General features: G+C 48.3%; 1 protein-coding gene across 4 annotated transcripts in view; it reads left to right on the plus strand.

Moving 5' to 3' along the window:
* CCNJL (cyclin J like) overlaps window positions 1-13219 on the plus strand; it is an 84384-nt gene that overhangs the window by 68356 nt on the left and 2809 nt on the right. For all 4 annotated transcript variants that reach the window (XM_015063872.3, XM_053226880.1, XM_027033567.2 and 1 more), the window contains 2 exons: window positions 10158-10460; window positions 12289-12448. In XM_015063872.3, coding sequence (XP_014919358.1) covers window positions 10158-10460; window positions 12289-12448 — 463 coding nt within the window. The remainder of the gene's footprint in view (window positions 1-10157; window positions 10461-12288; window positions 12449-13219) is intronic.

Consider the following 13219-nt stretch of genomic DNA (forward strand, 5'->3'; position numbering starts at 1 on the left):
ATGAGCAGTGTGCTCTAGGGAGACAAGGAAGAAGCCCCCTTCTGGCCTCCAGTAAAATACAAAAAGCCAAAGAATTTTTTTAAGTTTATCTGTTTACTTATTTTGAGAGAGAGAAGGAGAGGGGCAGGGGGAGAGAGAGAGAGAGAGACAGAGAGAGAATGCCAAGCAGGCTCCATGCTGTCAGCACGGAGCCCAGTGCAGGGCTTGAACTCACGAACTGTGAGATCATGACCTAAGCCAAGATCAAGAGTCAGTCACTTAAATGCCTGAGACACCCAGGCTCCCCAAGCCAAAGAATTTTTTTAATGAAAAAGCTGGTTTAGGTGGATGGGAAGAGGGTGGTCCTTAATTACAGAAAGTGTCCCATTAGAGATACACTCTTCAACTTCAGTCCTCTCATTGGGAGGAAAAAGTAGGTCCTGTTGGTTGTACTGATCTGTAGCAGAAAGGCTCTGAGATTAAACTGCTAAACTAGCATAAGCATAGAGGAGGTTGAAGACAAGAGTGTGTGTGGAGAACGGGACTGTGAGGTGGGGAGGGGGCACAACTGGCCTCACACCCACATCTGTGGGAATCCCTGCACCCAGACAGATGTACTCGTTATGGAGACTCTGTGGGATTGTAGGGATCCTCATGACTCTGAGATGCTCTGGACTGTGGCGCCGTTTATTCATCATTTAAAATAAAAAGCAGTTCTTTATTCACCTTATGCCAGATGCTGTGCCACGTAAGGGGGATCTGTGATGTTCTGCAAGACACATGTGACCCCTGACCTCATGGAACACATTGCTGGATTTCCAATTCTGATTTGTCCCCACCAGCTGGGTGACTGGAGCAGCTCACTCAATCCTTCTGAGCTTGATTCCAAGTGGGAAACGCTCCCAGCCTCCCGGCGTGTTACCAGAATGTGCTGAGTCCATGACACGGAGGCCTCCCCTCCCTGGGTGCTGCCTGTGTTTCTTGGTGCCTGCTGGACTGTGGTGGCACCTGGCAGCAGAATCCCTGTGCACCTAGAATGCATGTCCTGGTTCACGCATGTTCTGTCTCTTGCTGACTAGCTCGATGACCTGGGAAAGTCCCACGCCTGTGGAGAGGACCCATCTGGGAAAGGCTGTGGACCCCGTTGTCCCCTTTGCTTACCTCTATGTGAACCTTGGAACCTGCAGCACCAGGATGGAGTTCAAGGTCACAGTCCAGGGGAAGGAGGCTGGAGCCACTCTAGAGTCCAGCATAGCCTGGCCAGGGGCATGGAGTTGGGGTTGGGGAGCCTTTTCTTGAGCTTATTTCTACCCCTTTCTCGGGGCCTGTAAGAAAATGTCTTGCAGCACTAGCTACCAAATTTGGTTCATCCGTACTTACCTAACAGGACTTGAGAAGAAGATCCTGGGTCTGGGGTGCAAAGAATAACTACCATGTTCCATAAATCATAGAACAGCAGCTGCTGTCGTTTATGGAGTGCTTTCTTTGTCCTAGGATCTGTGCCCATCACGTTACTTGTGCTCTCTCCTGAGCCTCCCTACCACTCTTTGAGGTATGGGTTTCTAAGTGATGGCCCGAAATCACACATGATATTGGAGAGGGCATTCTCAACCTGTTTCCAGTCAGGACCTCCCCCAGAATCTGGGCTCCCCTGGGTCACAACATTCTCAGCCCTCATTAAATATTCTCAGCTCACGTTAAATATATGTCTCTCCTGATAGCTACTTCTCTCCCCCAAGGAAGGAAGAATCTGAGGAAGAAAGAATTAGCATCAGAAAAGTCTCCATTCAGCCTGGTCCTGCCTGGGAACAGATGGGCCCATACTTCCTCCCTTGGGTACTGGGAGAAAGCTCTCCACCACAGCTTCCTGTTTCCTCTTTGGCTCCAGCCATCTCTGTCTACTGCCTGGTCCTTCCCACAGTCACCTCCGAAGATACCAGGCCTACCCGGAGGGCCAGGCAAGGCTGGGAAGCCAGTGGAGTGGCCCTTTATCCCCTGACCTGCCTCCCTCACCTCCCTTTACCATCAGCACCTGACAGAGTAGGACAGAGGGCTCCTGAAGGGTGTGGGGCAGCCATGGGGCCTCAGTTCCTATTCACATTTTTTCTCTTTCTCAGGTAAAAGAGAGGGGAAAACTTTAAAATAGGGGGATGGCCCTTCTTGGGGAACAGTAGCTTTGCCTGTTTTTAAAAGCGTTGCATTTCTTTAGGGAAGAAGAGGAACCAGCTGTTGCTTTAAAACCTGGTTTTCTTTAGCCAGGAAACTGTGGCCTCATCCCTGAGCCTCAGTGTAGCTCCTGAATGGGCAGCAAGTAACCCCGGATGAGTGTGTAAAGAGGTGTCTTGCTGGGCATGAAGGGCTGTCTATGGGGGAGTTCACAGCAAGCAGTACGTGAAGCAGACTGTAGTAGTGTGTGAGCAGCCCTGGGCCTGGACATCACAGATAGGGCGGCACTGACTTTTTATAGAATCCTACTCTGCACCGTTTTGTTTAGGAATTTTTCTGAAGGCAGTATAAAGGTTGATGATTGTTGGAGATGGGTGATGTATTCTTAGGGGTTCGTTAGAACATCTCTTTTTTTTTGGTATTTTAATTTTTCCAAAATAAAACCTTTTTAAAGTTTATTTATTTATTTATTTTTGAGAAGGAGGAAGAGTGTGAATTGGGGGAGGGACAGAGGATCCCAAGCAGGTCCTGTGTGGTCCGCACGGAGCCCAAGGCAGGACTCAAACTCCCAAACCGTGAGATCATGACCTGAGCCGAAATCAAGAGTCAGACGTTTAACCAACTGAGCCACCCAGGTGGCCCTAAAATAAAACATGTTTTTAAGCAGTTAAAGGTACTGTTTCTCTCAGCCCTAATTCAGAAAAGTCAGGAATCCTGTTTGGTCTGGTGAAGGCTTGAATGCTAGGACCATAGGTATAAGAAGAAAAGCCAGTCTTTAGAGTAGTCTGTTCATAGAGACAGAAAATGGAATGGTGGTTACCAGAGGAGGGGGCACAGGGACAGTGAGTTACTGGGTTTCATGGGTGTACAGTTTCCATGTTGCAAGATGAGAAGAGTTCTCGTGATTGGTTTGCACAACAATGTGAATGTACTGAATGCCACTGAACTGTATGGTTAAAATGGTGAATTTTATGTTATGTGCATTTTACCACAACAAACAAAAATGCTATTAAAAAAAGAAAAGGAAAAAAAGCCAGTCTGTGAGAGTCCCTCCTGAGGCTTGCTGGACTGACAGGGTCTTGCCACTTTGGTTGAGTCCGGCCACTTGGCTGGACTTGTGGTGGTCAGTCCAGTAATTGTGTGACATGCCAGGAATGGCTGGGACTCTCCCGGTTGTCTGTGCATCAGAGTAGCAAGAGGACCCGGTCAGCCGGGTGTGCAAAGGGTCTTGTAGGGCATTATTTGCAGGTTTCACCACTGCCACCTACACTAAGGGTTCATGTGCCTGTGCCTGGCTGCAGACCCAGGCTGAGTGCTTCAGTAGTTTTAGGATTTTTTTTTTAATCTTATAAGTATGATGATAGGGCTCCCACTGGTCAAATTGGGAACAATGTAAACATCCAAAAAGAAAAATGTAGATAGAATGATAGAATTGTTAAAAATTCTTTTTCAACCCCAGTGTAATTACTTACTTATTCAGGAAAGAATTCTTCCTGGACGCCAAATCATTGAGTTAAAGTTTGGTGGGGGGATGCCTGGGTGGCTCGTGGGTTAAGCGTCCGACTCTCGGTTTGGGCTGAGGTCATGATCTCACAGTTTCGTGGGTTCGAGCCCCCATTGGGCTCTGTGCTGACAGTGTGGAGTCTGCGTGGGATTCTCTCTCTTCTCCCTCTCTCTCTCTGCCCCTCCCCTGCTTATGCTGTCTCTGTCTCTCTCTAAATAAATAAACTTAAAAAATAAAGGTTGTTGGGAAACAGGATATTCAGAGAGTCTGAAGGCGTCACCTCACAGATTACTTATTAATTTCACAGGAAAATGGTACCTTTAAAATGGAGAGATCTGGTGTCACCACCTTAACCAAGCGATCAAACGTAGCATCGCTATTGCCGGGACAAACTGACGTTATATAACTCCTGATGTGATCCGGTAAGAAGGACAAAACATCACCTCTGTAGTTTCCTTGCCCAAACTGTTTTATCATGAGGAAACAGTCCAGAATATGGGACTTTTTTTTAAGTAGTCTCTAGGCCCAGTGTGGGGCTTGAACTCATGACCCTGAGATCAAGAATTGCATGCCCTACTAACTGAGCCAGCCAGGTGCTCCCAAAATATAGGACATTTTAGAAGAAAACTGGCCTGGGTTTATCTAGAGTCAGTGTCATGAAAAACAAAGAATGGGACTCAAAGATATAAAGGGACACCATGTGTGAGCTTTGTTGAACCTGGATCCAAAAAAAACAAAGGTTATAATAAAAGACATTTGGGGCACCTTAGGGGAAGTCAAATGTAGATTGAATATTAGAAAATGTTATTGCCGGGGCACCTGGCTGGCTCAGTCAGTGGAGCATGCAACCCTTGATTGCTCAGGGTCGTGAGTTCAAGCTCCATGCAGGGTGTGGAGCTTACTTAAAAAAAAAAAAAAAAGGAGGGCGCCTGGGTGGCTCAGTCGGTTGAGCTTCCGACTTCGGTTCAGGTCATGATCTCACGGTCCATGAGTTTGAGTCCCGCATCGGGCTCTGTGCTGACAGCTCAGAGCCTGAAGCCTGCTTCAGATTCTGTGTCTCCCTCTCTCTCTGCCCCTCCCCCGTTCATGCTCTGTCTTTCTCTGTCTCAAAAATAAACAAACATTAAAAGAAAAATTTTAAAAAAAGAAATAGTCCAGCAAACTCAGTATTTATACACACACACACACATGGAATAAATGTGGCTCTAAGTCAGTATTTATACACACACACACACACACACACGGAATAAATGTGGCTCTAAGTCAGCAGTTGGTGAATCTGGCTGAAGGGTCCTCTGTGTTCATTATTTAATCTTTTCTGTGTATTTGAAAAATTTCCAAACAAAAAGTACATTAAAGGAGTTGAAGAGAGTCTGTGGCTCTGGTGTGACTTGGAAAGATTTGGACTTCTGTCCCCCACACCTCCCAGGGGACCTGCCTAAAGACTTCCAGGCATCTGTCGTCAGTGCAGCTTGTCGATAAGGAGCAGGCAGCTGAGTGGCGGTGCTTGGTTGCAGCAATGGGGACAAAAGGCTGGCCTGCTCACAGTCATGGGAGGAGGGGAGGAAATGTCTGCCAGGCACGTGCAACACCAGGAAACTCATAAAATCTTTTCTGGCTGTGAAATGTATTGTGCTTGGGAATAGTTGCTAAGCTGGGGTCTGCTGGCCAGCAATTAAGAGCAGGGACTGTAAGGTCGCTCCTAGATGTGTGGAGCTAAGTTCTCTGAGCTTCTGGGGATCCGAACGCAACCTGCCTGGGAGGATCCAGTGCCCAACCCAGCATGAAGACTGCCCCTGTGTGTGTGTTGGGTACTACTGAAGCACTTCCCATTCTGCGTGGCCATTTCATCTCCATGGGGGGCATATTCCTAAACAGGAAACAAACGGCCTGTGGAGTTTGGTGCTCTTAGGTCCAGCGCCAACTCTGAGGATTCAGACCCCACTCTGCCTGGCCCTGGCCCACAGTGTGGTGGGTCCCCAAGAAGCTTCTCCAGCCTGGGGAGCAGGTGAATTCAGATTCTTCAGTAATCCATAGCCCCTTCCATTTGAGGCTAATCCTCTTGGGCCTGGTGGCTGGGAAAAAGGCAGAGCTCTGAAAGGTTTGAAAAGCTCTGAGGGCAGGGAGGAAACTAATCTCACTGAGCACATCTGCCGGTTAGAATAGATTGCTGGCTGCCAGAAATGGTGTGGAAGAATCTTAATGCCACCCTGAGTATGATGCATGTTTTTGCCGGGCTGTGACCTTCACCTTGCCACCTTCTGCCCTGGGGAAGAAAAGAGCACTTGTATCTACTTGTATCTACTGAGTGCCTGCTAACAGTGTTGGCTTAGTTCGGCACAAGGTTTAGGTAAAATTGGACAACTGTGCAAGAAAATTTTTTCTTTTTAAGTTGTACAAAGAATATATGATCATGGGAGAAAAAATTAGGGAATATAGATAATCTGATATCATCGGAGAACAATTTAAATGGCCCTAAATTCAACTATCAACAGAGTACCTGGGCGCCTAGGTGGGTCAGTTGGTTAAGAGTCTGACTCTTGATTTCAGCCCAGGTCATGATCTCACTGTCATGAGATCTAGTCCCACCTCGGGCTCTGTGCTGAATGTGGAGCCTTCCCTCCCTCCCTCTCTCCCCCCTCACAGGGCACCTGGGTGGCTCAGTCAGTTAAGCATCCTACTCTCGGTTTTGGCTTGGGTCATGATCTCAGATTCGTGGGGTTCAAGCCCCACAATGGGCTCTGCACTGACAGCACCGAGCCTGCCTGCAATTCTGTCTCTCCCCCTCTCTCTCTGCCCCTCTCTCACTCTCTCAAAATAAGTAAACTTAAAGAAAAAGATTCTCTCTCTCTCTTCCACTTTGCCCCCCCCCCCCCCCCCCCCCCCCCGCTCACGCTCTCTCAAAACAAAACAAAACAAGAAAGAGAATACCATTCATTCTTTGAACGAATATTCATTGGGCAGCTACTCTGTATCAGGCACCGTGCTGGGACCTGGGGGCACAGCTGCAAATGGGTCAGACACGGTTCCTGTCCTCATGGGCTTAGGCCCATTAATGACCTATTGGTCAGCTGCTAGCCATTAATATCAATACTTGATATTAAGCAATCTGAGCATGAGAAGTGCCTTAATGACAGCCAGTGGCCTCTGAACCGACCGCTGGAGGACACACAGGAAGGTGAGTGAAGGGATGAGCAATCCCAGCCGGAGGAGAGGTCCTGCATTTAGGGAGGGTGTGGGGCTGGAGAGGCCTGGTCAGCCCTCCCCACCCCAGGATTTCCAGCCATACAGGAGGCTCTCCCGCCTTGGACAGCATTGATCTTGCCTGTCCTGCCTGAGTTGCCCATGTGTGCAAGACCAGGGAAGGTGTGAGCTGTGGAGGCGGTGCTGTGCCAGGCTTAGGCCCTGCTGGATAAGGGCTCCAGCAGCCGAGGCTCTGGGGTGGCTGTAAGCTGCATAGGAGCCAGTCAGCCATCAGTCTCCACTCTTTGCTGTTTTGTATATTTCCACTTGCTCAGTTCCTGCCCATCAAAGACCAGAGCCTCACATCACACCATCTTTGCCCACTTAGTGGATGGACTCTTTTAAAGCTTGCAGAGAAAATAGAGACACTGGCTTCCCAGAGTCCAATGTTTCGTTTCTTGGTGACACTTTTTTGACATTTTTTTTGTTTTTTGAGAGAGACAGAGCATGAGTGGGGGAGGGGCAGAGAGGGAGAAACAGACTGTGAAGCCGTCTCCAGGCTCTGAGCTGTCAGTACAGAGCCTGACACGAGGCTCCAGCTTCCAAACTGAGAGATCGTGACCTGAGCCAAAGTCAGACACTTAACCAACTGAGCTACCCAGGTGCCTCTCTTGGGGACATTTTTTGAGGCCTTCCTGAGAAATGTGTTGTATCTGCTGTAAGGCAGCCTGAAGCGGCTACTTCCTCATCTCTCCTAAGAAGCATGAAAGTCTGGTGAGAACTGGGTCACAGGGTACTCACAGTTGTGCACAGGTGTGCGGACCCTTTGTCACATGCTCTCTGAGCTCAGCTGGGCCACCCCACCGCCTCTTCCAACACTCACTCAGCAGTGTTCTGCTCCTGCTTAGGCTGGGCTCGGAGGCTACGGGCGACTACACCAAAACCAGGCCTCAGGGATCACTATGTGATGTGGGGCTTGGCCAGAACAAGGACAGTGGTCGGGGAAGGCTTTCAGGGGTGAAGGGTGGGGAGAGGTTGGCAGAGTGAACAGGGGAAGGGGAAGGGTGATCCAGGCTGTGTAGATGAAGGCTCATGGGGAAGGGGGGCACGGGGCTTTCGGAGAGTGCAGTGACAGAGGCCTCAGCCAGGTGTGCGTGGTTTCCTCAGGGTGAGGTGGGTTTAGGCTGGCGGGCCTGCAGCCGCCCCACCTGCAGAGCTTTCCCCAGTGGGAGCTGCCACTGGAGCTCTCCACCACTGGTGACCGCTGGGGATTGTTCTGTAAATACCTCAGTTCCCTTGACCCTTGAGGATAACTCAAGACTCGTGTTTAATTTTTGTTTGTATCTAACTCTATGTGGCTTTATTTCATGGCATTTATTTCCAGGATCTTCCGGTATTTACTCATTGTTCCTTCAGAGGAATCTGAGCCATGTGACGTGCCTGTTTGTGGGGTTTCACATCTTTTTGCCACTGCCCATGGATATGAGTATATCCCAGTTATCTATTCCTGCCAAACAAATCATCCCTAAACTTGGTGATTTAAACAACAGTGATACGTGGGAAGCCTGAGTGGCCCAGTCGGATAAGCAACCAGCCTTCAGCTTAGGGCATGATCTTCTGGTTTGTGAGTTCGAGCCCCACGTCGGAGGGGCTCCAGCTCAGAGCCCGGAGCCTGCTTGGGATTCTCTCTCACCCTCTGTCTCTCTGCTCCTCCCTCCTCTTTCTCTCTTAAAAATAAATAAACACTAAAAGACAAAACAAAAAAACAGCAATGTGGGTTGCATGGGGTTTCCTCTGCTGGTTTCACCTATGCTCATTCAAACAGCGCTGGAGGGGCTGGGCTAGAAGGTCCTGGATGGTCTCGTTCTCATGTCTGAGAGTTGGCGCTGGCTATCACCTGGGTTCCTCTGTTCTTGTGGCCTCTCCACCTCCAGCAGGCTAGGCTTGCTTCCTTACATGATGGTCTCAGCATGGCACTCCAAGGGAGGAAGAAGGTGGGAGTTGCATGGCCTCTTTAAAGCCTCACCTCAGAAGTCCATAGTGTTACCCCCACCCCAGTTGCATTAAGATATAATTGACACATAATGTCATGTTAGTTTTCAAGTGTATAAAAATGATTTGATATATGTACCTATTGTACGCATGTAAGTTTAGTTGACATCCATCATCTCACACAGTTACAAATGTTTTTCTAATGATAAGAACTTTTAAGATCTCTCTTAGCAGCTGTCAAATACACAGTACAGCATTGTTAACTAGTCACCATACTGTACCTTACATCCCCGGGGCCAATTTATAGCTGGAAGTTTGTACCTTTTGACCCCCTTCACAAGTTTCCGCCATCCCTGCCTCTGGTAGTCACCAGTCAGTTCTTTGTACCTTTGAGTTTGGTTTTTTCAGATTCTGCATGTAAGTGAGATAGATCATGCAGTATTTGTCTTTCTCTGCCTGATTTATTTCACTTAGCATAAAGCCCTCAAGGTTTATCCATGTTGTCGCAAATGGCAGGATTTCCTTCTTTGTATGGCTGAATATTATTCTATTGTATATAAATACCACGTTTTCTCTGTCCATTCATCAGTGGATACTCAGGTTGTTTCTCAGTCTTGGCTATTGTAATTAATGCTGCAGTGAACACAGGGGTACGGATAACTTCAAGATCATGTTCCCTTTCTGGCTTTCCTCCCTTTCCTGTCTTCTCCCACTTACCAGTCTTTCCTAGGCTCACCTCCTAAGCAAACTGTTTCTGAGGGAATCCAAGCTGAAAAGCTATTGACAGGGTTTGAACCCAGTACTGAGGACAGTGGAGAGCCATTGAGGGGCTTTTCTATATGTGGGGGGACAGGATCAAATTTGCAAGGTCATTCTGACTATGGCTGTCTGACCCCGTGACCAGTCCTGACATTGTGTTAGTGAGGACCAGGCAGGAGTGGAGAGAGGGCTCCCTCATCCTCCAGGCCCTCACTGCTGTTTCTAACTGCCATGGAGTGCCTTCTTTGTTCCACGTGCTGGTCTGAACATGTGGTGTGCATTTTCTTGTTGTATCTGACAAAACCCTTAGGTTCCATTTTATAGATGAGGGAACTGAGGCATGGAAAGGCCTCTGTGCACAATCACCTGTGCACAATCACACAGCTGGACATGATGACTTGGGGATTTAAGCGCAGGGTTGGCAGATCCAAAATGTGTGTTTTTAGTCGCTTGGCAGTGGGGCCTTTTGGCTCTCTGTGCTCCGTGCCAGCACTGTCCAGGCACCGTGAGGTGGGCCTTTGCTTCCTGGGTGCAGGCAAGTGCTGTCTTCCAGTAACGACTGCTTCTCCTGCAGGTAAGTTCGAGGACAGGGAAGACCACGTGCCCAAGCTGGAGCAGATAAACAGTACAAGGGTCCTGAACGGCCAGAACTTCACCCTCACCAAGAAGGAGCTGCTCAGCACAGAGCTGCTGCTCCTGGAAGCCTTCAGCTGGAACCTCTGCCTGCCCACGCCCGCCCACTTTCTGGACTACTACCTCTCAGCCTCCGTCAGCCAGAAGGATCGGCACTGCCACAGCTGGCCTGCCACCTGCCCCCGCAAGACCAAAGAGTGCCTCAAGGAGTATGCCCACTACTTCCTAGAGGTTACCCTGCAAGGTGCGGCCCGACGTCGGGACCCGGTAGCCCCTTCCCCCCACACACAGAGGCTGGGATCTGAGAGGCATGTCCACCCAGGGAGTCCTTGCTGACCGGGGCCCATCCACCCAGATCACTCCCACTTCTCAGGGGATACACAGAGAAGGAGCTAGGATTCTCCCAAAGTACTGCCAACACCATGTAAAGGAGAAATGAAGCAGCTGATATACATACAGGCAGCCGGCACCCTACAAACTTACTGATCACCTGGTAGTTTTTCTTACAGTAACCTGGAACATTCCAAGTGATCCAAATGGGAGAGATTTGCAAGTAGGTCATTTTGGAAGAGCAGTCATCGTACAGATAGGGTGGGGGAGGGGGTATGTTTTAGTAATAAAGTTCAGCAATAAAGTTATCCTGTTTGGGGACCTCATGTGAATCCCACTCTTCCCATTGTCTTAATATCTAGGTACTAGGTAAAATACCAGGTCAGAAATACTGTTGATACAATACCCAGTAACCCACCACAAACCAAAATGGTCCCAAGTAACAATGTAAACAGTTACAGGGGCGCCCGGGTGGCTCAGTCGGTTGGGCGTCTGACTTTGGCTCAGGGCATGGTCTTGCAGTCTGTGAGTTCAAGCCCCATGTCGGGTTCTGCACTGACAGCTCAGAGTCTGGAGACTGCTTCAGGTTCGTCTCCATCTCTGCCCCTCCCCTGCTCTCACTGTGTGTCTCTTTCTCTCAAAAATAAAATAAAAACATTAAAAAAATTTAAAAAACCAATATAAACAATTACAATATCAGGCATTAATTGAGCATGTACCATCTGCCAGGCACCTTATTGTAGTGCTTTGTGTATATTATGTCATTGAATTTCACAATGACTCCACATGAAAATCACTTCTGTTATTCCTGTTTTACCAATCCATTTCCTCAACTGATGCTCAAGAGGTGAAGTAACTTACCCAAGGTCATTGCTAAGATTTGAATCTGAGGCGTCTGACTCTGTAACTGTGCCTGTAACTGTAATGCCACCTGCCTTGACTCAGACTTTCACAGGCAAATGTGGAAGTTACCAAAAATCATAAACAATGTAAGACAGGATGATAATGCACAAATAACCAGTGTCATTCACACAAAGAGTGGAAATTTGAACAGTTTGCCTTTGCACATAAGTAGTGCCAGACTTTGCCATGTTGCCAGATATCTTAGTAGGACATTAAGATTCATTTCACAACATATACATATACCAAAAGATCATGTTGTACACCTTAAATGTGCATAGTTTTTTTATTTGCCAATCATATGTCAGAAAAGCTGAGGGTGGGGGAAGATTCCTCCATAAACTAAGTCAGGTGCTGGTTTTAGTTATGTATATCAAATGTTTGTGACCATTTATTCATTCAACAAATTTTTATTGGGTGCTCACTCTAAGCCAGGCTTTGTTACCATCAATAAGTAGCCTGTAGTCATGCCCCAAAACAGAACCTTTTGAAATGCTGTGTCATTCACCACTAACAGCCAAAGAAGAGACACATGTTTTGTGGTTCTCTTTGTAGCCCATCAGCAAGCCCCTCGCAGCCCCCCAGAACTTAGGGCGAAATTTTGAAAAATCATTACTCTAGGCTGACACCAGAAATCCCAGACCGAGAGCCAAGGTGTTTAAGATTCAGGAATGGAACTTCATACTATTTCTAATTTTTCATCTTGTGTGTGTATTCAGCAGTGAACAGCCTTGAACCTAATCACTTGTCTGCCAGTTCTCAGGAAGCACAAGGCAGGAAGGAGGGCCACTGGGACTCCAGAGTGAGGCTCTATGAAGCCGACTTCTGTGATTCTCTTTCAGATCATATTTTCTACAAATTCCAGCCTTCTGTGGTGGCCGCAGCCTGCGTTGGGGCCTCCAGGATTTGCCTTCAGCTTTCCCCCTACTGGACCAGAGACCTACAGAGGATCTCAAATTACTCTCTGGAACATCTCAGCACATGCATTGAAATCCTACTGGTGTAAGTTCCATCCCTGATCTTTCTTTGTTTCCAAAATAATCGAGGCACTTGCTCTGGAGACTCACCTCAGGAGATCTCTCAAAGTCAGAGGGTTAGGGTAGTTCCCTGAGCTAGTGTCTCACAGGAAGTGGGCCATTGTGACTCCAGATAGAATGAGGTTTGCAGAGTTGGTTGGTCCTTCCTATTTTGGGTAGCTTTGAATTTGTGATTTTAAGGTCAAGGAGGTGGGGAGAAGAGAAGGTGATGGACACATCCTTCTGAGTGTCTGGGCTGTTTGCTCTGAATCCCCGTGTGCCAGTCAGTCTTATGGGTGATTACACTGAGAGACTTATAATCAGCTACTTTGATCAGATGTGGCCACAAAGCTGACCTCTTAGCCAGCTACATAAGAGGCCATGGCCTCCTCGCAAGGGTCCCTGGGAAGCTTGGTGAGGACATGTTCAGTGTATCAGAGAGGGTACAAAGAGTCAGCACAGACCCAACACCATGAAACTGATATTGAAAGTGCAGGTGTTCACTGGTGACCACAAGGAGGAGACAGGACAGAGAACCCCAGCCTGGCTGCTGCCCATCCCTCTTCCCCCCAGCATATGGCAGCATCTTCTGGATGCTGTTCCTACTGACCATGGGGCCAGGCCCCTGGAGAGCTGCCTCTCAGCCTCCTGATATGGGAAGCTGTGCCAGTAGCTGCCTTTGTCTCATCCCTGTGTGAACTGTCTGCCCTGCTCTCTGGGCCTTGTTTTAAAATCTTTGCTTGTAGAAGGTGCCCAG

This window comes from Acinonyx jubatus, chromosome A1, assembly GCF_027475565.1.
Source record: "Acinonyx jubatus isolate Ajub_Pintada_27869175 chromosome A1, VMU_Ajub_asm_v1.0, whole genome shotgun sequence".
Classification (NCBI taxonomy): Eukaryota; Metazoa; Chordata; class Mammalia; order Carnivora; family Felidae; genus Acinonyx; species Acinonyx jubatus.